The sequence below is a fragment of the Anolis sagrei genome, chromosome 5, assembly GCF_037176765.1.
Source record: "Anolis sagrei isolate rAnoSag1 chromosome 5, rAnoSag1.mat, whole genome shotgun sequence".
Lineage (NCBI taxonomy): Eukaryota > Metazoa > Chordata > Lepidosauria > Squamata > Dactyloidae > Anolis > Anolis sagrei.
This window is the reverse complement of record NC_090025.1, coordinates 13,464,746-13,489,111: the sequence shown is the minus strand read 5'-3', so window position 1 is coordinate 13,489,111 and position 24,366 is coordinate 13,464,746. Positions and strand designations below refer to the sequence as shown.

Here is a 24,366-nt window from a genome sequence, read left to right as displayed (position 1 = left end):
ATCACATGAAGATTTATATTTTGGACGAGGTGTGTGTGTCTGTGTCTTGCTCAAAGGCTGAGAGACTGACTTCCAAGAAAAGGAAGAAAAAGTGAAGTGGGAAAGGTATGGAGGGAGGGAATGAAAGAGGGAATGAACTGGAGAGAAAAGAAGGGAAAAGGGAGTGAAAAAGGAGGTGGGAAGGAAAGAAGGGAACACGAAGGAAGAGAAAGGAAAGGGGAGAAGATAAATGAGGGAAAGCAAGGGAAGAAGAAAACAGAGAGATAAGATATATGAGAGAAAGGGAGGAAGAAAAGAAAAAGCCACAAAGAAAAAGCAAACTCAGGTTACACCACATATAGTTTATTATAAAAGAAGCTGTGATGGTGACACCTGCGGAGTCAAGATCTGATTTCATAAATCCTGCAACTGAGGAAGAGAGCAGGCAATAAGGGCGGCAAGGTAAAGGTTTTCCCCGACTTTAAGTCTAGTCGTGTCCGACTCTGGGGGTTGGTGCTCATCTCCATTTCTAAGCTGAAGAACCGGCGTTGTCCATAGACACCTCCAAGGTAATGTGGCCATCATGACTGCATGGAGTGCCGTTACCTTCCCACCAGAGCGGTAGCTATAGATCTACTCACATTTGCATGTTTTCGAACTGCTAGGTTGGCAGAAGCTGGAGCTGACAGCGGGAGCACACGCCGCTCCCCGGATTCGAACCTGCAACCTTTCTGTCAACAAACTCAGCGGTTTAACACACTGTGCCACTGGGGGCTCCCAAGGGTGCCAAAGCTTTACCAAAAACAGAAATATCATTGGCTTAGTTTAGAATTTAATAGGGTGAAATATCTCCCAGCTTAATTCTTGGCATCTCACATTTTTATTTATACTTTAGTTTTATTAATCATACAAAAAAATTAAAAAAAATATCTGCTTCCCTCCCCCTCAAAAAAACCCTAATTTAGGCCCCATACATAATGGAACAGTTGCCACCTTTTAAGCTTACAAGTATTTACATAAAAACAAGTCCAAGAGCACCATATCTCGTATCTACGTTTCGCAGCTTTAAACAATGCAACTACGAGGGATATCCGGAAAGTAAGGTTGCAAGATACTTTTTAAATACAAAGGATGAATATATTTTAATAAAACTTACACTGATTGTAGCATACGGATTACATTATTTTTCCACATAATCACCATTCAGTTCAATACATTTTGTCCTCTGTGGGATGAGTTTTTGATGCCTGTATCATAGAAGTTTCCCTCCACCTTTTTCAACCAGTTTGTCACTTCGATTTTCACCTTGTTGTCATTGGAAAAGTATTCTCCACCCAAATGTTCCTTCAATTTAGTGAACAGGGGTGCTTTGAATGCAATTGTGCTGCTTCTTGGCAGGGGGTTGGACTGGATGGCCCATGAGATCTCTTCCAACTCTATGATTCTATAAACTAGTGGTAGTCACTGGGTGCGAGATTAGGGCTGTGAGAGGGGTGGCTTAAAGCATCCCAACCAAATGAAGTCCACAACTCTTGTGTTGCATGAGTTGTGTGCGGATGTGCATTGTCATGAAGGAGATAGAAAAGAAACAGAATGAGGTCGCTCATCTCTAACCTTCACCACAACACCAGTGGATGAGCTACTGACGACTGACATTGCTCGTTCACGTAGAATCATAGAGTTGGAAGAGATCTCATGGGCCATCCAGTCCAACCTCCTGCCAAGAAGCAGGCATATTACATTCAAATCACCCCTGACAGATGGCCATCCAGCCTCTGTTTAAAAGCTTCCAAAGAAGGACCCTCCACCACACTCCAGGACAGAGAGTTCCACTGCTGAATGGCTCTCACTGTCAGGAAGTTCTTCCTCATGTTCAGATGGAATCTCCTTTCTTGTAGTTTGAAGCCAATGTTCCACGTCCTAGTCTCCAGGGAAGCAGAGAACAAGCTTGCTCCTTCCTCCCTGTGGCTTCCTCTCATATGTTTATACATGGCTATCATATCTCCTCTCAGCCTTCTCTTCTTCAGGCTAAACATGCCCAGCTCCTTAAGCTGCTCCTCATAGGGCTTGTTCTCCAGACCCTTGATCATTTTAGTCACCTTCCTCTGGACTCATTCCAGCTTGTCAATATCTCTCTTGAATTGTGGTGCCCAGAATTGGACACAATATTCTGCTGGTTTCCCGCTATACGGCATTGAAAATTCCCCACAAGAGCTACGTGCCTTGTAACCTTACTTTCTGGATAACCCTCGCATTATACAGTGGACGGAAAAGTCTAGCAGCTACTGCAGTAGTTGTGTCTATGTATATCATCAAGATGTCAACTTGAATGTGCTTCGTTATGAATACTTTACAGTGAGAATATTTTAAATTAACGCTGCATTAGCACCTTTATTTTTGCTATTCCCTTGAGAATTGTCAGTTTAAAAATCGTAAACTTGCCAATTCAAGTTAAAAGGTTGTCTTGGTCAAACTATAGCTCGGTTTTCCAAACTGTGTCACAACACGTTAGTGTGTCGGCTGCAATGTGTAAGTGTTTCATGCGGACATAACAAACTACAAGCATCTTGGAAATGTATGTTATCTTAAAGCTATATCTTTTAAAAGATATAAATGAAAGGTTTTCATGAGATATGTTGTGTCCCCATCCATCTCATTACTACAATTTATGTATGTACCTGTGTTTCTTAGAAGGAGTTGGTTTAACCTCTCGTTCGCTATTAAAACTGAATAACTGTCGCAAAATGATGCAGGCCTAAAACATGTCTCACCAACATGAAATGTTTGGAAAGCTTGTGTAGAGATTAGAAAAAAGATGGTCTGCAATAATGAAATATCAGAAACTTATATATTTTTTTAAAATCTGGATTTTTTTCGCCATGGAAATATAACATAAGTGAAAACTTTGCAGTCTTTCAAATAACAACTCCAACATTCAAATCCAACGCTGCTATGGAACCAGGTTTTCCATTTCATGTCCTATTCCTTATCCTGTGAGTATGTCTGTAGCCACAGTGGGTTACTTTTAAGAACGCTAAACTTTATGTTCAGTAGCCCATCCTTTTTGTTTGGTTCTGAGGCACATTGATAAGTTGGAAATACTGTTTTGGGTTTAGAAGCCCCGCCAGCTTGGTCTTCCAATTTCTTCATCAAGTCGACTGACTGACCAGACGGAACGCTTCAATGAACTCGTTGAAATCTATATTTCCATCTTTGTTGAAGTCAATGCTGCGGGCCAAGTCATTGATGCTTTCGTCTGAGATATCAATATTCATATGGGCACTGAACAGCTTCCAGGTCTGGTGAAATTCCTCAAGAGAAATAAGCCCTACACAGTGGGAAAAATAAAAAAGTATATGTTCCTCCATTTGGGGCGAGAGAGAGATACGAAATGCAACATGTTCAGATTTACAACTGACTGCATCCTTCGGACTCACAACAGCTAAGATTATCTGTTAATAACGGAACCAAGAGGTCTAGCTTGCAAGAGTTTTTTTTTATAACCGAGTCCTGCTTTTTATTTTACTAATATATTTTTATCTGAAGAGGATTTACGTGATCATTACACTGTTGGCTATTTTGGTTAGTCCATAAGCAGTTGCATTATTTATACAGTGCCAAAGCCATGGTGAGGGTAGGCAGACAAAAACAGTTGTCTCAAGGAGCATATTTCTCTGTGCCTTTTCGTCTCTTTCCCTACAATTTGGATCCATTGCTTCCTGTCTTAGTCTATAGACCAGGCATGGACAAACTTTGGCCTTCCAGGTGTTTTGGGCTTATTTATTTATTTACAGCATTTATATTCCAGCCTTCTCACCCGGAAGGGGACTCAGGGCGGATCACAACACACATGAACACAACAAAACATTCAATGCCCTTTTAGACATACAGGACAGACAAACAGGTATATTGACATTTTCCAGCTTCAGCACCTGGAAGTTATGCTCGATTCTGGTCACATTGGGGAGCTGTAACTCCATCCGCTATGACAACAAGCTCTTTAATCACAGGTGTTTTCCTGCATTTTATGGTGCAGTAAAATACCTCCTCACTTCAGTGGTGCCTAATTTCTCTACTCACATCTCAGTTGTTTTCAAACTGCTTAGGTGGACAGTGAACTAGGCTGACAGCCGGGTGCTCACTCCAACTCAGGCTTCGAACTGCTGGCAGTGATCTATTTCTGCTGGTGATTCTGGCTGGCAATGATCTATTGCTGCTGGTGATTAACCAGCTGTGCTAAAGCCCGGCCCTACCAGCTGTTAGGAATTGTGGAAGCTGAAGTTTGCCCATGCCTGGTCTATGGCAAATAAAAGATGCTACTTCGAGATTCGTCTTGGACCAATAGTGGAACGATGGTATAGAGGTGGCGATAAGCTGTAATAGAGAATAGCTAGAGGGGAAGAGCGCCTGAAAATAGTCCAGGCGTTCATGTATGATCTCACTGTGTCTTAATCAACTTCTGCTCATTTATTTTCTTTTACTACCATATCCTTCTGTTTGGTGAGAGCCAGTATGATAGTGTAGCTTCAGCACCTGGAGCAAAGGCACAGTTTTTCCTCTGAACCCAAAGATGGGTGTTAGCAGTACAGAATCAAGACCTTTTTACCTGAATGATCAGTGTCAATGATATTGAAGATAGTTTCCAGGCTGGAGAGGTTTCGGTAAATGTTTTCTAGCAAACTTGACTGTAGCCGCTGGAGGAGACAAGGACAACTTTGTAGATAAAGTTACAAAAGTTATCTTTCAGAAAAACGATTGCAACTAGCCAGTTGTTTAAAAAAAGGGGGGATGTGCAGGGAGAACTTAAAGTATATTTCCTATATTTATATATTTCCTTGGCCTGTGTAAGCCGCATCGAGTCCTTCGGGAGATGCTAGCGGGGTACAAATAATGATAATGATGATGATGATGATAATAATAATAATAATAATAATAATAATAATAATAATAATTTATATGGCAGTGGTTTACTTCGTCTTTTCCAGGGAGCTCAGTGGTATCTGATCCAGCCTTTCATTTGGCTTCACAGATGTTCATATAGTCATGTCTTCTACAAAACCTAAATCCTCTAAAGCAGGGATCCTCAAACTAAGGCCCGGGGCCCGAATACAGACCTCCAAGGTCATTTACCCGGCCCTCACTCAGGGTCAACCTAAGTCTGAAATGACTTGAAATAGCACAACAACAACAATCCTATCTCATCAGCCAAAAGCAGGCCCACACTTCCCATTGAAATATTAATAAGTTTATATTTGTTAAAATTATTCATTTTAATTATTGTATTGTTTTTAAGTGGGTTTTTTTTTTTGCACGACAAATAAGGTATGTGCAGTGTGCATAGGAATTCATTCATGTTTTTTTCAAATTATAATCTGGCCCTCCAACAGTTTGATGGACTGTGACTTGGCCCTCTGTTTAAAAAGTTTGCGGACCCCTGCCCTAAAGCATTGGTTCTTAATCTGTGAGATGTTTTGGCCTACAACTCCCAGAAATCCCAGTCACTTTACCAGTTGTTGCGTCTATACTAAAGATCATGGTTTTCATGTCACAGCAGCATGGGTCTACTCTGGATTTCATCTGACTGCCTTGTCCAAGGTGCTGAATTCTATACGTCTGGCACCTTGGATAGCTCTTGTACAGTTTGAGCTGAATTCACTGTGCTACTGACATAGACACCATTGTTCCCCAAGTCCTCTCCATTCCTTTGCCACCACCGGTCATTCCCCAGCAGTTGTTACCTCCTGGACTGCTGACCGCTGCTCTGTCACAATGTCCTTGAGCCACGTCTTGTACTCCAGCTTCCCATTGGTCAGGTGCAGCACCAGCTGCGGCCTCAGCATCCGCCACGGCAGCCCCAGCTGAAGGACAGACTCTACAGCATTTGCCCATTCGTTCAATGTGATCAGGCCTGTTAGGACATGAATTTTAAGAACATTTTAAGAACATAGGGCTTTGGTAACAGTAGTTAGGTCAAAAGGAAATCTTATTTTACCAATAGTTATTTATTCTTTATTTATTTATGGTATTTCTATCCCGCCTTTCTCATCCTGAAGGCGACTCAAGGCGGCTTACAAATTGGCAGCAATTTGATGCCACAACAGTCATAAGGAATATTTAGGTCAGTGGTTCTCAACCTGTGGGTCCCCAGGTGTTTTGGCCTACAACTCCCAGAAATCCCAGCCAGTTTACCAGCTGTTAGGATTTCTGGGAGTTGAAGGCCAAAACATCTGGGGACCCACAGGTTGAGAACCATTTACGCCCTCCAGCATGACTCTGTAGTCAACATCCTGCAGGAGTAAACCACAGAATTAAGCTGGAGGCCATAGAGCAGGTAAGGGCAAACTTGGGCCCTCCAGGTGTTTTGGACTTCAACTCCCACAATTCCTAACAGCCGGTAGGCTGTTAGGAATTGTGGGAGTCGAAGTCCAAAACACCTGAAGGGCCCAAGTTTGCCCATGACTGTCCTAGAGATTCTTAAATGCATAGGCTCAAAATGAAGATAAAAGAAAAAGAGGTTATTACTCCAATTTCGTCTTGCAGGAATGGCCTTTGCGGTCACCCACCTCTATTTAAAGACCTCCAAAGGAGGAGACTCCACCACCTCTGAGGCAATGCTAATAGACAAGGGCAGGTGTGTTCAGGTTCAGGGCATGGGCCTTACCTGTGTTCTTCTTATCATAGCGCCTGAAAGCAGTGGTGAGGTCAGACCTGTGCGCAAAGATTTTCTCCTTTAACACCTGGTATGCTGACACTTCCACTCGGCTGATCCTGTTAAGAAGAGTGGAACATTTCGCCATGTAAAGTCATGCATGCAAAAATGGACACGCCCATTGACATATCTAGCCTCCACCCCCATTAATATACCTCAAAGGCTTTTCTGGCTTCTATTAAAAGTGTTCTAATTTTAATTTTGTTCGTTTTGTATCTTCTAACTTGATGAATTCCAGAGAAACTGAAAGCTTGCACACTTTTTTCAGTATTTTGATTGTCTTTTATTAAAAATAGTGCTTTTACATGCTTTACATGCTACTGTTATTATCATCATCACAACCATAACCAGGAAAAGTTGTATCTCCAAACTAAGAGGGTTGAATGAAAAGTAATGACTCCACCTTCGTAACTCCTTAACTGGTGGCAGTACTGGTATGTGGCAGGTACTGGCTTGTTCGGTAGACTCTCCTCTACAGTTCCATTTTGGCGGGAAGCCTTAGCATTGAACGGTTGTGTTGTTAAAATGCGAAGTATGGAACCCTGCACAGACAGTCGATCAATGCGACTTAAGCAACATGCAGAGATTAATCAGAGAATGCAAGCTGTTTATGGTGATTGTGTAGATGTGAGTACTTTGCGTTGTCGGGCAAGTAAGTTTAAAGATGTTGAGATCTTCTGCTGTCCAGAATTCAATGACTGCACATTGCTTAAGTTGCATTGACCAACCGTCTGCACAGTTTTCCATAGTTCACACTTTAACAACACAACCATTCAATTCTAAGGCTTCCTGCCAAAATGGAACTGTAGAGGAGAGTCTACTGAACAAGCCAGTACCTGCCACATACCAGTACTGCCATCTGTTGAGGAGTTACTTTTCATTCAACCCTCATACATTGCTTTGTCAACATCTGCAGCTGTGCAAAACCATATGGGTTTTCCAACTAAGGAGAAGAGACTTGCCTTTGAGTCATGGTCAGTCTACGTGATGTTTTGCTGGCTTGGTATTGGATGAAGTGGGGAATCAAATCGCGTCCCATTTTGACGTAGGCTCCCCGGTTACTGCCCACTGTGTAATAGTTCGAAGCTGAAAAGACAGTGATTACCTAACAAACACAAATAGGACAATGATGTATAAACAGCACAAAGCAATCCTCAAAACAGTAAACAGTCATGTTGCCAAAACCCACACATTATGGAACTTTGCTTTTTTTGTAAATGAAGGCTCTCCACACATCACTGGATGAAAGTATTGCATATATCGGTAAAACTGTTTCCTTCCAATTCCTTCAAGTATATTAAATCATAGAGAATCATAACATTGGAAAAGACTCCAAGGGTCATCCAGGCCCACCCCAATCTGCCATGTATACTATCAAAGCCTTCCCAACAGTTGGCCATCCTACTTTAAAACCTCCGGAGAACGAGACTCTGATGGATTCCAACACATCATGTTCCACTGTTGAACAGCTCTTACCATCAGTAAATATTTCCTAATGTTTGAGTGGAATCATGTCATGCAAATCCATTGCTCCGTGAAGCAGAAGACAGGCTTTCCAACGATATCCTTTCAAATGTTTAAACATGGCTGTCATGTAATTCCTTAACCTTCTCTTTTCCCAGCAAAACATCCCTAGCTCCCAAAGCTGCTGCTATTGTTGTTGTTGTTGTTGTTGTTATTACCCACTTCTCATGGCTCGAGGCAGGGTACAGCATGATTAAAACAGTGAAATTGAACACTATTCAATGCACAGCGCATTTCAGAAGACCAGTGCATTTCAGAAGATCTTCAGGTCCTCCAAATCTAGGAAGGGGTGCAGCTTGCATATCAGCTGATGCTGGTAGTAAACACTCCTGACTGTTGCATCTCTCTGGGCTGATATTTGGAGAGACCGATCCAGAAGCCCTTGTTCCAAGCTTGCAAACACTCTTTCAGAGGGAGTGTAACCCCATCCAGAACTGGTTGACACACTTCCATCTTCTGATTAGGACCCTTGATGGCAAGGACCTCTGTTTTGTCTGGGTTCCGTTTCAATTTATTTCTCTTCATTCAGCTCATTATCTCCCCCAGGCATTTATTTAGATGAGACATACTATCCTTATCTAAAACTGTTTCTGAAGGTGTGAGAAATATATTTGAGTGTCATCAGCATACTGATAATATCCCGTGTCCCATACCTCCGGATTATTTCTCTCAGAGGTTTCATATAAATGTTAAAAAGTATTGAGGTTAGAATGTTGCTGGGTAATTTCGAAAAAGAAAAAGCATTTGAAATACATCAGCAACAATAGCAGCAGTTTAGCAGCTCAGAAGCTTCTTGAGCTTAGCAGTAGAGCGAACGAGCTGCAGCAATTAGAGCATCAAAGCCAAGCTTGAAAGGAACTACCGCAATTGAAGCGGAAATCATAGTACTATAATAGTGCAGCATGGAAGAGTCCTAAAGGTCACTTGCCCTGATACATTAATGTGGAAATTTCAACAGCCTTCTCTCTTGTTCTTTCAATCACAAGGCACATTGGATGTTGCAATGTGCCTTTGATTAATCAGTTCACTAATTGACTTGGCGCTTCTAGCCCTAACTTAATATCTGGCTCTTGCACTTTACCATCCACCCTGTCCTTGCAGTTGTATTGCACTAATTTACTTGATCCTTCTAGCCCTAACTTAACATCTGACTCTTGCACGTTACTATCAGCTCTGTCCTTGCAGTTGTATTGCACAAGCCCTTGTGCCACCCTTTCAGTTCTGAACATGTCCACAGTTGGTGGTTGTTGATGGTTTATGTTTTTATGATTTTCTTATGTTTTGATTTTATTGTGCTATATCTTAACTCTGTTTGATTGGGTTAAGTCCCCAAGTAAGCTGCCCCAAGTCCCTTCGAGGAGATGGTGGCGGGACTGTTATTATTATTACTACCCCAACAATAACAACAAGACTCCATCGTAGCAGTCCCATTAAGCTACCTTTCGGTCGTGGCAGATGTCATAGCCCTCCGGCTTACACTCATGGGAACGGATGATGAACTGTAGGTTGTGCTTCTGCAGAAATGCCTCTGTCACATTGGGGCCAAAGTAACAACCACCTCCTCTGTCTTCATTCACTTTACAGCCCTCTTGAGGGATGGGGTCGCTCCACAAAATGTCTAAAACCTAACATTTCAAAACAAATTGTTAATCGGACATCCACAACAATGTTAGTATAGCATTTTAACTCTTATTCCCTGTTCTGAATAAAAGAGTAAAAAGTGAGAGCTTATTCTATCCCTGGCTCAAGTGATAGGTTCCTTCGTCACAACTGATCATAATCTGATGTCTGATGGACATGACTGTGCATCAGCTCATAGAGAGTAAAAAGGTCCATTCTGCCAATAATTAAGAGTATGGGTTAATTTTATTTTCCCTTTTTAATTTTTATTCAACCAAAAGCAGATGAACAAACCTACAAACAACCAAATGTATCAGACACTAGACAAAATCCAAAACAATTTTGGGTTCCTACAGAAGTTGAGGAAGCAAGAAGCCATCTTTGCTCCCTTTGCTTCAAGTAAGCCTTGTCATAGAGTGCACTAGAAATCTGAGTTTGTGTTTTATTCTTGTAGTTTAAGGCTAGCTGCTCAGCTAGGGGCACCAGAAAGCTGTGAGTCTTTGTTTTGTTTTGAAGGCAAAGCTGAATATTTCAGCCAGCAGTGGTTGACAGTTTCAGATCAGCAGTTAAGTGAGTGATTGTCACCTGCTCTTTGAACCTATCAGTTGAGTGAGTGTTTGTTTTCTGTTTAAGATATATAAGCCAGCATCATGTGCACTTATAAATTTTGGCCCTCCAGGTATTTTGGACTGTTAGGCTGTTAGAAATTGTGGCAGTTGAAGTCCGAAACATTTGGAGGGCAGATATTTGCTCATGCCTAGTCTATAAGAATGATTCTTATAGACAAGAAATACAATGCAGTCTATAAAAACCATTCTCACCATGATTAATACTGGCTAAACAGTGTAATTTCTCCAGCAAAGGAGTTGCTCTTCATCATAGTCTTGCTCGCGAGTAGTTTTCCTGCCTCTCCTACTACAACTAGTGTTACTATCACTGCCAGCAGACTCTATCACAACAGGTGTAGTGCGCAGACACCCCGTGATAATGCAGCATGTCTCATTAAGAGCCACATCCACTGTTTTAGTGTGGTGAGATGTGTTCCACACTGGGCATGCATACTCAGCAGCAGAGTAGCAAAGCGCAAGGGCAGATGCCTTCACTGCGTCTGGTTGTGAGCCCCAGGTTGTGCCAGTCAGCCTTCGTATGATATTGTTTCTAGCGCCCACATTTTGCTTGATGTTCAGGCAGTGCTTCTTGTAGGTCAGGGCACAGTCCAGAGTGACTCCCAGGTATTTGGGTGCGCTGCAATGCTCCAGTGGGATTCCTTCCCAGGTAATCCTCAGAGCTCGGGATGCTTGTCTGTTCTTAAGGTGAAAAGCACATGTCTGTGCTTTAGATGGATTAGGACAGTGGTTCTCAGCCTGTGGGTCCCCAGGTGTTTTGGCCTACAACTCCCAGAAATACTAGCCAGTTTATCAGCTGTTAGGATTTCTGGGAGTTGAAGGCCAAAAACATCTGGGAACCCCAGGTTGAGAACCACTGGATTAGGAGAAATTACACTGTTTAGCCAGTATTGCACCACCTGACATCCGCCGGGAAGTAGCAGGCAATAGTGAAAGGACCAAGGCAGTGACATCTCCAGCTCATCCCCTGTTTGGGTATCAGCCAGCACGTCAATGACTTAATTCAAGAAATAGTTTTCTGAGATCTACAGAGACACTCGCTGGAACACCTCAGCAAGCGAGAGTCCAAAAGTGGCAGGCTCAAACCCAGAACCTCAATCAACTGCTGATACCAAATGAGAGACTCCCCCCTGGGCACACAGGAAACTGGGCGACTTGGAAGGCGCTGAACAGACTGCGTTCTGGCACCACGAGATGCAGAGCCAACCTTAAGAAATGGGGCTACTAAGGAATCCACAACATGCGAGTGCGGAGAAGAGCAAACTACAGACCACCTGCTGCAATGCAACCTGAGCCCTGCTACATGCACAATGGAGGACCTTTTTATAGTAACACCAGAGGCACTCCAAGTAGCAAGCTACTGGTCAAAGGACATTTAATCAACTACCAAGCTTGCAAACTTTGTGTTTTGTTTGTTTGTTTGTTAAAAAATGCAATACAACTGTTTGGTTTGCTCCTGACACACTAAATAAAACCATGATTAATGTATCCCATACCACAGTCACCTAGAATCATAGAATCAAAGAGTTGGAAGAGACCTCATGGGCCATCCAGTCCAACCCCCTGCCAAGAAGTTAATTAAATGCAGGAATATTGCATTTAAATCACCCCTGACGGATGGCCATCCAGCCTCTGTTTGAAAGCTTCCAAGGAAGGAGCCTCCACCACACCTACGTATCCACCACCAAGACACTGCAATTGGAAGGCCATCATACTCAGACAATGAGGGATCACCTAAGTAAATAACCACCAAACATATATTACATACAACAAATCCTGTTCTATGAGCCTCGCACTCTCTGTCTGATGATTTAACTTCGTTGCTTTTTTTATACGGATAATACATACATATATCACTAATGTCACTATTCAATTATTAGTATAGCTCTTCTAATTGAAAAAGCCAATAGTAAAAGTTTCTCCTCATTTTTTGGTGTTAAAAGGTAGTAAATAAGTCCCAAGGATTTCTGTTCTTTCCATCAGGTTTGGTGGTGGTGATGGTGGTGGGGAATCAAGCCAGGAGAGGTTGCTTAGTTTAGTTTCCTTGTAGCTGCTGCAGAATACTGGCCAATATTGTCCTTAGCAGCTGAAATCAAGTTACCTGTTGGATTTCTTCATCGTCAATGCTTGCTAATAATTCGTTGGAAGAAAGGCTCATGTCTGACCCAGTGGGAAAAGAGGTGGCAGAAGCCCTTAATTCTGTGTACTCGGAGCTTCCTGCCCTTGTACGACACGTGTCCAATTCCTCTTGGACTCTCTTGGAGATATCAGCTTTATTCAGTGAATCAACGGGCTTAGGGGAAGATTTGCCACTTTCCACGTCAACCGGATCAAAAGATCTTGTCAATTTTCTCTTCTGAGTCAATACAGACAGGATCTAAACAGAACAAAGGGGAAAAAACAGTACTCGGAATCAGACATTCCTTGGTCAACGAACAAAACTTTCAGCAAAATTTGGAATTAGTCAAACCAAGCTTTTGGCCTCCGAGTGAAAGCTCATTGGTCATGTTATTCAAACTTACAAACAAAAAGCATAGTTGTAAAGTACAACAAAATGAAATTAAAACTTTTCGTGAGTCGTGTTATGTCCACATACATTTTATTATGATAGTTTCTATATGTGTTCATATCTCTTGTAAGGGATTTGTTTAACCTCCATTTTGATAATAAATTACTCTGTCGCTAAATGATGCATGTCTAAAAAGTGTCTCGGCCACATGAAATGTTTGGAAAGCTCTGATCTTGCCTTTTCCTCCACAGCGTTTCCTCCACTACATCATGCTGTAATAACCTCCAAAGGCTTGTCATAAATTAGTTGATCCCATCAGAACATCTTATGATGTTGTGGCTTTTGAAGGCACCACGTATCAAAGGATGCTGACAGGACCATACCTGACGCCTGTCAATCTTGGCCAGTCGATCCAGATCAGTTGTGTCCGAAATTCCTCCATGTACAATCAAGACTTTCTGGTCAACTAAGGTCGCCAGCGGCAGGCAGCTGAAGACATTCTGGAGCAGTTTCAGAATTTTACCACTATGCTCCTAGGTGGAGGAGGAGAGGAATTGTAATGAAAAATAAGCAAAGGATCAGGGTCACACAGCAATGTACAAGATGCATCAGGTTCACAAACCAATTACCTTATATTTGCGTGCAATCTCCTTGTTGAGCCCATAGCTAGAAGGGAAACATAAGATGGCATTAAATGGTTGTTTCAAGTAAACGGCTTTAAGAAAGTGCTTTGAATGTGATTTTCCTGCTTCTTGGCAGAGGGTTGGATTGGATGGCCCATGAGGTCTCTTCCAACTTTATGTTTCTATGATTCTATGGTGCTTATAGGTAAATAAAGAACTTTCTAGTTATTTCTACCACCGAAAACCGTAATGTTCTCCACAGAGAGCTCACACGATGCCATCATTATAGTCCCTTCAGTGCTAGATCAAGATATTTGTTATTGATTTTCCCAGATCAAGGGTGAATATCATGTGGTCGTGTCCCCATGCTCCATTTTTGGCTGGGGGGGGGGGGACAAGAATATTTTTAAATAGTTTTCCAAAGCTGTACAATGTTTCTTCAAGAGGAATGTGACTCCTCAACCCAAAACAATCAACTATAACCCAAACAGCCTGGAAAGTGACCCCAAGGGATACACCATCAAAATGGTAGGTGCAATGAACATTCCTCTGTCCTAGATCCTTTAAACCTTGGCTGAAATCCTATATGGGATTTATGTATGTCTACGCTTATTGTGTGCGTGTGTATATGCCTCCAAATTGTCTGATGACCTATGACAACCCCATATATTTCGCAAAGTTACCATACATACTCATAAGCACTGCTATGCAGTGAATTCCAGCCTGACTTCCTTCCTGATCATGTTGCATCACCTTTGAAAGAACCAATTTTGCTTTATGTTTCTACCGATTTTGTACCAATATCTGACCATATCTTTTAAAATGTTGTTAGATGTATGGCATCACTGTTTTGTTTTTTAACTAACTAAGCATTTTTTGAAGAACTGGGTCAATAAGACCTCTCATAAATGCATTAAGACAGAAAGAACCCAAGTACACAAGTCTGATCTCCTGAAAGGTGTTTTTGCTCTTATACCGTAAGTTGACAATATAGTCCTCGTGGTTTCCTCGATTTAGATGGACCTCCTTGGGATAAATCAAGAGGAAGACAAAGAGTATGATCAGAATCTCCATGGAATATTTGCCTCTGTCCACAAAGTCGCCATTGAAGACATATGCCTTCTGCGGAGAGGGAAGGCCGTTCTGTAAGAAATCACAAAGAGTAATGATGAGGTCAGAAGCCAGTGTGATGCGACGGTTTGAATGCTGGACTAGGGCTTTGGAAGACTAGGGTTCAAATCCTCACTTAGCCATTAAAAGCAACAAGGTGATTTTGGGGGGTGGCAAAATTAGTATTTTTGTGTTCCTCGCATAATAGTCGCAGAGAATGGCAAGTCTCTGTGGAATAAATCATGCCAAGAAAAAAAAATCTATCATAGGGTCACCATAAGTTGGAGTTGACTTGAAGACCTATAAGACTAACGTGATTAGTGCATCATGGATGTTTATTCTACAAACTTTCGTAATGCTACTCATTGTACATAGTCTCTTTACAATGTAGTCTGATTCAATATGATAGCACAATAATAATATTGAATCTTGGGACAAAGAAGAGCTGAAACCATCCGTTTATAACTGATTAAACCTATTTGCTCCAGCAAAGGATCACCGCCTTGTCGGGGCGCTGGAGCTTGAGCACCTCAATGATGTCATGAGCGAAACAGTGAAGGGACACCCAAGACGGGACGGTTGTGGCAGAGAGGTCAGACCAAGCGTGATCCCTGGGGAAGGCAATGGCAAACCACTCCAGTATCCTTGCCAAGAAAACTAAATGGATCAGTACAACCAGAGATATGTCGGTATGCCATTGGAAGATGGGACTCCTAGGTCGGAAGATGGCCAAAATGCTACTGGGGAGGAGCAGAGGATAAGTTCAACTAGCCCCAGATGTGATGACGCAGCTAGCTCAAAGCCGAAAGGAAGGCTAGCGGCCGACGGTACTGGAGGTGAACGACGAATCCGATGCTCTAAAGATCAACACACCATAGGAACCTGGAATGTAAGATCTATGAGCCAGGGCAAATTGGATGTTGTTATTGGTGAGATGTCAAGACTAAAGATAGACATTCTGGGGGTCAGCGAACTGAAATGGACTGGAATGGGCCACTTCACATCAGATGACCACCAGATCTACTACTGCGGACAAGAGGAACATCGAAGAAATGGAGTAGCCTTCATAATTAATAAGAAATTCGCTAAAGCGGTGCTTGGATACAACCCAAAAAATGACAGAATGATCTCAATTCGAGTGCAAGGAAAGCCTTTCAACATTACAGTGATCCAAATATATGCCCCAACCACAGCTGCTGAAGAAGCAGAAGTAGATCAGTTCTATGAGGATCTGCAGGAACTACTGGATAATACACCAAAAAGAGACATTATTTTCATTACAGGAGACTGGAATGCCAAGGTGGGAAGTCAAATGACAACAGGGATCACAGGCAAGCATGGTCTGGGAGAACAAAATGAAGCGGGACGCAGGCTGATAGAATTCTGCCAGGAAAACTCGCTGTGTATAACGAATACTCTCTTCCAACAACCTAAAAGACGGCTTTACACATGGACCTCTCCAGACGGTCAACACCGAAATCAGATTGACTACATCCTTTGCAGCCAAAGGTGGCGGACATCCATCCAGTCGGTGAAAACAAGACCTGGGGCTGACTGTAGCTCAGATCACGAACTTCTTATTGCCCAATTTAGAATAAAACTAAAGAGATCAGGGAAAATACACAGACCAGTTAGATATGATCTCACTAACATTCCTAGCGAATATACAGTGGAAGTGAAGAACAGATTTGAAGGACTAGATTTAGTAAACAGAGTCCCAGAAGAACTATGGACAGAAGTCCGAGACATTGTTCAGGAGGCAGCAACAAAGTACGTCCCAAAGAAAAAGAAAACCAAGAAGGCAAAATGGTTGTCTGCTGAGACACTGGAAGTAGCCCAAGAAAGGAGGAAAGCAAAAGGAAACAGGGATAAGGGGAGATATGCCCAGTTAAATGCGCAATTCCAGAGGTTAGCCAGAAGAGATAAGGAACTATTTTTAAATAAGCAATGCATGGAAGTGGAAGAAGACAACAGAATAGGAAGGACAAGAGACCTCTTCCAGAAAATTAGAAACATTGGAGGTAAATTTCAGGCAAAAATTGGCATGATAAGAAACAAAGATGGCAGGGACCTAACAGAAGCTGAAGAGATCAAGAGAAGGTGGCGAGACTATACAGAAGATCTGTATAGGAAGGATAATAATATTGAGGATAGTTTTGACGGTGTGGTGAATGAATTAGAACCAGACATCCTGAGGAGTGAGGTTGAATGGGCCTTAAGAAGCATTGCTAACAACAAGGCAGCAGGAGACGACGGGATCCCAGCTGAACTGTTTAAAATCTTAAAAGATGATGCTGTCAAGGTGATGCATTCCATTTGCCAGCAAATATGGAAAACACAAGAATGGCCATCAGACTGGAAAAAATCAACTTATATCCCCATACCAAAAAAGGGAAATGCGAAAGACTGCTCAAACTTCCGTACAGTGGCCCTTATTTCTCATGCCAGTAAGGTAATGCTCAAGATCCTGCAAGGAAGACTCCAGCAATACATGGAGCGAGAGTTGCCAGATGTTCAAGCTGGGTTTAGAAAAGGCAGAGGAACGAGAGACCAGATTGCCAATATCCGCTGGATAATAGAGAAAGGCAGGGAGTTTCAGAAAAACATCTACTTCTGCTTCATTGACTATTCTAAAGCCTTTGACTGTGTGGATCATAATAAATTGTGGCAAGTTCTTGGTGGGATGGGCATCCCAAGCCACCTTGTCTCTCTCCTGAGGAATCTGTACAAGGACCAAGAAGCAACAGTAAGAACTGACCACGGAACAACAGACTGGTTCAAGATTGGGAAAGGCGTACGGCAAGGCTGCATCCTCTCACCCAACCTTTTTAACTTGTATGCAGAACACATCATGCGATGTGCGGGGCTGGATGAATGCAAAGCTGGGGTGAAAATTGCTGGAAGAAACATTAACAACCTCAGATATGCAGATGACACCACCCTGATGGCCGAAAGCGAGGAGGAGCTGAGGAGCCTTCTAATCAAGGTGAAAGAAGAAAGCGCAAAAGCTGGGTTGCAGCTAAACGTCAAAAAAACCAAGATTATGGCAACAAGAATGATTGACAACTGGAAAATAGAGGGAGAAACCGTGGAGGCCGTGACAGACTTTGTATTTCTAGGTGCAAAGATTACTGCAGATGCAGACTGTGGCCAGGAAATCAGAAGACGCTTACTTCTTGGGAGGAGAGCAATGTCCAGTCTCGATAAAATAGTAAAGAGTAGAGACATCAGACTGGCAACAAAGATCCGCCTAGTCAAAGCCATGGTATTCCCTGTAGTCACCTACGGATGTGAGAGCTGGACCTTAGGGAAGGCTGAGCGAAGGAAGATCGATGCTTTTGAGCTGTGGTGCTGGAGGAAAGTGCTGAGAGTGCCTTGGACTGCGAGAAGATCCAACCAGTCCATCCTCCAGGAAATAAAGCCCGACTGCTCACTGGAGGGAAAGATACTAGAGACCAAGTTGAAGTACTTTGGCCACATCATGAGGAGACAGGAAAGCCTAGAGAAGACAATTATGCTGGGGAAAGTGGAAGGCAAAAGGAAGAGGGGCCGACCAAGGGCAAGATGGATGGATGGCATCCTTGAAGTGACTGGACTGACCTTGAAGGAGCTGGGGGTGGTGACGACCGACAGGGAGCTCTGGCGTGGGCTGGTCCATGAGGTCACGAAGAGTCGGAGACGACTGAACGAATGAACAACAACAAAACCTATTTGATGATTCAAGGCAATGATACTGATTCTGCAGTCAGTTGAATGCTGAATACCAGCTCTTGCATGATTTCAAAAGTTAAGCAAATTCCGACCTGGTTGGATGGGGAACAATCAGGAAATATCTCCAGATAGGGCCAAGAAAGAGTCCTACCTAAAATCTAGAATTGACCTTATCAGTTTCAGTAGTCTTCCAATTGTTTTGAATTTCAATTCCTACAAATCCCAGCCGTCTTACCAGCTGTTAGGAATTGTGGGAGCTGAAGTCCAAAACACCTGGTCTCAGAATTAAAGGTGTAGAATTGGATTTATTTACCTAACACATACCTTGTAAAATATCAGAAACAAATCCGCCAACTGGCCATGTAAGTCTCCTAAACAAAGAGGAAACAAAGAATTAGCTGGGTGAGATCTTTTCCTCCTTGGCAAAAAAACTCCACCAGAACAACAAGTGGGTGTAGGACAGAAGTAACCCTACTCTTAATAATTTTATTGCCTCCTCCTACTCTCAAAATGCATGTTTATTCTCTATTAATTTACAAGTGCTTGAACAACTTCCCTTAGGGGTTCCCTTAGAGCAGTGTTTCTCAACCTGGAGGGGTCACAAGGAGGTTTCAGAGGGGTTGCCAAAGACCATCAGAAAACATGTGTTTCTGATGGACTTAGGAAGCCCTTTGTCAGAGAAGACTGAAGATCTCTTCGCCTGTCATTCTCTTCATTTTTTGGAAACAGACAGCATCTCCTCCCACAAAAAACCCTCTTTCTGCTGTGATTGGCTGGCCTCTCAGCCAACCTCTCAGACAAAGGGAACGCCTACTCTCCCCTCCGAGTGGGGAGGGGAAAGCAGGCGTGCTTGGTGCACAGCAACATGGTGTGCATGTGTAGGTGAGGGAGAGCATGCAAAGCGTTACCTTCCTACCGGAGCAGTACCTATTGATCTACTGACATTTGCATGTTTTCGAACTGCTAGATTGGCAGAAGCTGGGGCTAACAGTGGGAGCTCATGCCGCCCCCTGGATTCAAACCTGCAACCTTTCGGTAAGCAATTCAGCAGCTCAACAGTTTAAGCCACCACGCCACTTGGGGCTCCTTGTAAATCTCTAGGTTTTATCAAAAGCACATGATGGATCCTGAAGGTACCAAGGTCTCCTTATCTCAAAGTCTAAATATAAGTCATGGTTGTCCTGGGATTAGGGTGAAGGATCATCTACATTGGCCCGTTTTGATGGTTGTTGATGTCTAACAACGTCAGGAGAGCTTTAAGATTCCCATCCCTGCTGCAGAGTAATATTTACCCAAAAAAGGTGTGGCCTTACCACAGACAGTGATCTCCTCACTGTAACAGGTAGAGACGTTGTTGATGTTTGGCAGCTGGGAGAGATGCTTCCGGGCTTCATGGAAGAGTCTTAGGACATAGTGAGCGTGAAGCTGCTACTGGGAAAAAAGAAAAGAAGTTACCGAAGGGCATCAGGGACAAGATGTTGCATAAGGTTGTGGACAAACTACAACTCACATCATGCCAGGTAAACCCCAAAAGACTCCATCAGTATTCAAAGTCTGTTATGTTGGGCAAGTTTGCTCTAGATATATCATTAGTGGGGTACAGTGTGCTCTCTGGCTGTAAGGTAAACTAAAACTCCCACTATGGTGAGTCAGTCCTCTCAAACCCCTCCAGTAGGTTGAGTTAGCCATTGGGATTCTGTGTGCCAAGCTTGGTTCAGGTCCATCATTGGTGGAGGTCATGCAAATTCCACACCAATTGAGAGAGTAAGAAACACTTGGATTTATGTGGTGGAGGAAACACATAAAATCTAGGATGAAGTTGTCTTCGTATGAAAGCCTCCACTTGGGTGGAGGGCAGTATGTTGTTTGTGGAGGACATTGGCAGGGCTTTTGGACACGTTCATGGTGCTCACAATAACCTGCAATGCCATTGGAGGGAGGACCTTTGGTGTCTCTTGTGGAGTCAGGGGCTTGTCTGTGTAAGTGGACATCTCCGCCACACACACATTTTCACTTTTATTGTGTGTATAGATACATGTTATATGTATGAAATGAAATGGTTCTCCATTCTGACTGATGATCTTGAAATGATGACTCACAAATTATCTCATCTGTTGAGCAAATGGTGTAACGAGGGCGTTTTTCTTGCAGAATATTGGTATCTTGAGAAGGAAATCCCATTTGGGCCCAGTCTATTTCCCAAGAAAGAGAGGAAAAACCAAGATTGCTAGGCAAATACCTACTTGTTTCTGTTTGAACGCTTCCAGTAAGGCAGCGGCATCATCAGGGAAGAGTGGGAAGGAAAGACGGGGCCCCATATAGCTATCCGGTACGACGACAGATTGGTAGGCGAACGCTCTATCTATCCTGCTCTCATTCAGGTTTTCGGGTTCTGATAATATTCGATGCAGGAATTCCTCTAGAAAAAGAGAGAAAGAAATTAGGAACAAAAGTGAAAAACTTTGGGTCCATCTAGGCCAGGCATGGGCAAACTTGGGCCTTCTCTCCAGGTGTTATGGACTTCAACTCCCACAATTCCTAACCCGCTGTTAGGAATTGTGGGAGTAGAAGTCCAAAACACCCAAAGGGCCGAATTTGGCCTATGCGTGATATAGACAGACATAGGCAAACATATATAGATAGATATACTGTAAGATAGCCGTATGCAGAAAGCACACAGAACGAATTTACATAGGAGATTTAGGAGATAAAGGATGTGGCCCCTTTGCATAAGCTTACTGTCTCTGTTGCTTCTTGGTGTGAAGTTTTTCATGAGGTAGTCAAAGAAGCTGTTGAGCTGCAGAAAACAAGAAGAAGGATGTGGTCATTCACACAAAGGGAACATCTGCACCTGTTTCCACTGCCATAGCCTTTCTCGCATCCCCTGGTTCTTTGCTTCAAATTATTTTGAAGATAGGGTACCGTGTGTAAATATGTGGGTTACCAAAAAAGTAAGGTTACAAGTTTAAAAATATATACAAAGAATGAATATATTTTGATAAAACTTACATAGATTGTAGCATTATTTTTCCACATAATCACAATTCAGTTCAATACATTTTGTCATCCGTGCAATGACTTTTTGATACCTGTGTACAGTTTGCACGAACCAATTGTACAGGTGTGGATGATTATGGAAGGAATTAAACTCAGGCCTCAATTGTGTATAAGAATATATTATAGAGGAGGCCAATTATTACTTGTAAATTAAGGTAACTGCCACCAACGTGAGGTATTTGAGGTAAGATCTGGCTTTACAGACGCAGATTAATTGAGATGAGACGGTCTTCAACAAAAGATAACAAGTTTATTGTGTACAAAGCGTATGGTTGCAGGCTGTTAAATAACTTATAGAACTTTGAATATCATTTGGTTTGTAATACAGTCCACTCTTCCAAATAACACAGCTCGTGGCTAACTTTTACTAAGGTGAAGCTCTTTAGTGAACAATGTTTCCTACTATGAATAGCCTTCTAATTTGATCTTTCCTTGATCAAATCTCTGATCTCTAGTCCTTCCTTGACTAGGGATCTTAACAAGCTTCCTTTAGTCTTCCTTGACTAAAGAAACTGGCCAGGTTTTTCTCTTCAGCCCTTCTAGACTGAAAAACCTCCAGCTGCTCACACACACCTCTCTCCCAGGCTTTTTAAGCCTCCACACTCACTCTGCCCCTTTTCCAAAGACCACATAACTTTTTCCTGCTTGGCTCCACCCACTTCTCACTCTCCTGAGCTAGCCTGCCTGGTCTCCTTGGCAACGCTCACTGTGGATTCAAACCAGATAACTCTAGTTTTAGCTACTGTTACAAACACAAATATATACTCTAACAGTTAAACACATACATAATATCAATGACTTCTGCACACCTGTGTCATAGAAGTTTCCCTCCACCTTTTTCAGCCAGTTCATCACTTCAATTTTTACCTCATTGTCATTGGAAAAGTGTTTTCCATTCAGGTGTGCTTTCAATTTAGTGAACAGATGATAATACGAACCCACACGATCTCTTTGATCATCTGGAGAGGCCCTGCTTGCGCTCCCACCTCCATCGCAAGAGCGATTGGTGGGAACAAGGGAGAGGGCTTTTTCAGTGGTGGCCCCTCAACTCTGGAACTCACTCCCCAAGGACATCAGGCATGCCCCAACTCTGGCAGTCTTTAGGAGGAGCTTGAAAACATGGTTGTTCCAGTGTGCCTTCCCAGAATAAGGAAACTCCCAGCAATATGTCCCTAAATGCACTTTATCAATGATCTAGGATTGTCTCCTCTCCGAAATTCTATCCTAGTTATAGATTTCACCTAGTCATGCTCAACATTCTTTTTTTATTTTTAATTATTACATTTGGCCCAGCCATAGATTTTTAAGCATTGTTGTGGTATTGCTAATGTTTACTGCTTGTTTTTTGTTTATGAGTTTCATTTTATTGTTTTGTATTGCTGTTGTTGTTTTTGTTGATGTATTGTGGGCTCAGCCTCATGTAAGCTGCACCAAGTCCCTTGGGGGGATGGTAGCGGGGTACTAATAAAGTAATATTATTATTATTATTATTATTATTATTATTATTATTATTATAACATGGTCTCTTCCAACTCTATGATACTATGAACAGATGATCGTCACTGGGTGTAAGATCGGGGCTGTGAGAGGGGTGGTTTAAAACATCCCAACCTAATAAAGTCAACGACTCTTGTGTTACATGAGCGTTGTGCTGATGCACATTGTCACGAAGGAGAAATACTCCCACCGTCAGCATCCCACGATGTTTGTTTTGGATGGCTCTGCCAAGTTTCTTCATGGTCTCACAATATATTCTGTACCTATTTTGCCACATGCTGTCTTAACATTACATCCTCTCCATAAACTGGAACAATTTCACAATGAATCGCAGCAGCATTTATGCTCTTAGCATTCAGGTAGCGTATTACAGCGTGAACTTCGCACTTAGAGGGAAACAGAATGAGGACGCTCATCTCTAACCTTCATCACAACACCAGTTGATGAGCTGCTGATGACTGGCACTGCTCCTTCACTTCTCCTGGCTTCCTGCTACACAGCAGATATACCAATTTCCCCCACAAAAATTCCCCAGGAGAGCTATGTGCCTTGTAACCTTACTTTCCAAATAATCCTCATAGCAGGTATCCAAGTAAGAATTTCAATATCATGTTTCAATATTTCAGCCAATGAACCATGTCCACTTTCCAGGTCATCCATACTGCAGAATCCATAGCGCTGAACCATGGCAGTTCAAGTGCTGTCGAGCTACATTCATTCTACAGCATAGATCAGGCAGGGGCAATTTTTGGCCCTTTAGTTGACTTCAACTCCAACAACTGAATGGTTGGAGGGCTGAAGTTTGTCCATGCCTGGTATGGATACACCCCAGCAATTTTGGATTTCAGGGTTCCTGATAATTGGCCAAGGCAGCCGAAACTTCTGAGAGTTGAAGTCCAATCACCTGGAGTTTGGGAATTACTGATGAAGAGTTCTAGCAACCTGAACAGCTGTGTAGAAATGTAGAACTGTACTTGGCCTCAATGAATATCTTGCCCAACTGGGTTGTTGTGGGTTTTTTCGGGCTATATGGCCATGTTCTAGAGCAGTGGTTCTCAACCTGGGGTCCCCAGATGTTTTTGGCCTACAACTCCCAGAAATCCCAGCCAGTGTACTAGCTGTTAGGATTTCTGGGAATTGAAGGCCAAAAACATCTGGGGACCCCAGGTTGAGAACCACTGTTCTAGAGGCATTCTAGAGCCCCTGGTGGCACAGTGGGTTAAATCCCTGTGCCAGCAGGATTGAAGACCGACAGGTCACAGGTTCAAATCCAGGGAGAGGTGGATGAGCTCCCTCTATCAGCTCCAGCTCCTCATGCGGGGGCATGAGAGAAACCTCCCACAAGGATGATGAAAACATCAATTCATCTGGGCGTCCCCTGGGCAACGTCCTTGCAGACGG

General features: G+C 42.8%; 1 protein-coding gene across 2 annotated transcripts in view; it reads right to left on the bottom strand.

Annotated features, from left to right (window-relative positions):
* Positions 1–896: 896 nt before the first annotated feature.
* The window catches only part of PPEF2 (protein phosphatase with EF-hand domain 2), a 41,452-nt gene continuing 17,982 nt past the window's right edge, over positions 897–24,366 (bottom strand). For both annotated transcript variants that reach the window (XM_067468566.1, XM_067468567.1), the window contains 14 exons: positions 21,151–21,208; positions 20,655–20,830; positions 19,725–19,839; positions 18,736–18,782; positions 14,567–14,733; positions 13,597–13,633; positions 13,351–13,500; positions 12,560–12,835; positions 9,652–9,837; positions 7,651–7,793; positions 6,641–6,747; positions 5,718–5,887; positions 4,586–4,673; positions 897–3,307 (listed from right to left, as the gene is read on the bottom strand). In XM_067468566.1, the coding sequence (XP_067324667.1) occupies positions 3,129–3,307; positions 4,586–4,673; positions 5,718–5,887; positions 6,641–6,747; positions 7,651–7,793; positions 9,652–9,837; positions 12,560–12,835; positions 13,351–13,500; positions 13,597–13,633; positions 14,567–14,733; positions 18,736–18,782; positions 19,725–19,839; positions 20,655–20,830; positions 21,151–21,208 (1,899 nt within the window). In that variant the 3' untranslated portion in view covers positions 897–3,128. The remainder of the gene's footprint in view (positions 3,308–4,585; positions 4,674–5,717; positions 5,888–6,640; positions 6,748–7,650; positions 7,794–9,651; positions 9,838–12,559; positions 12,836–13,350; positions 13,501–13,596; positions 13,634–14,566; positions 14,734–18,735; positions 18,783–19,724; positions 19,840–20,654; positions 20,831–21,150; positions 21,209–24,366) is intronic.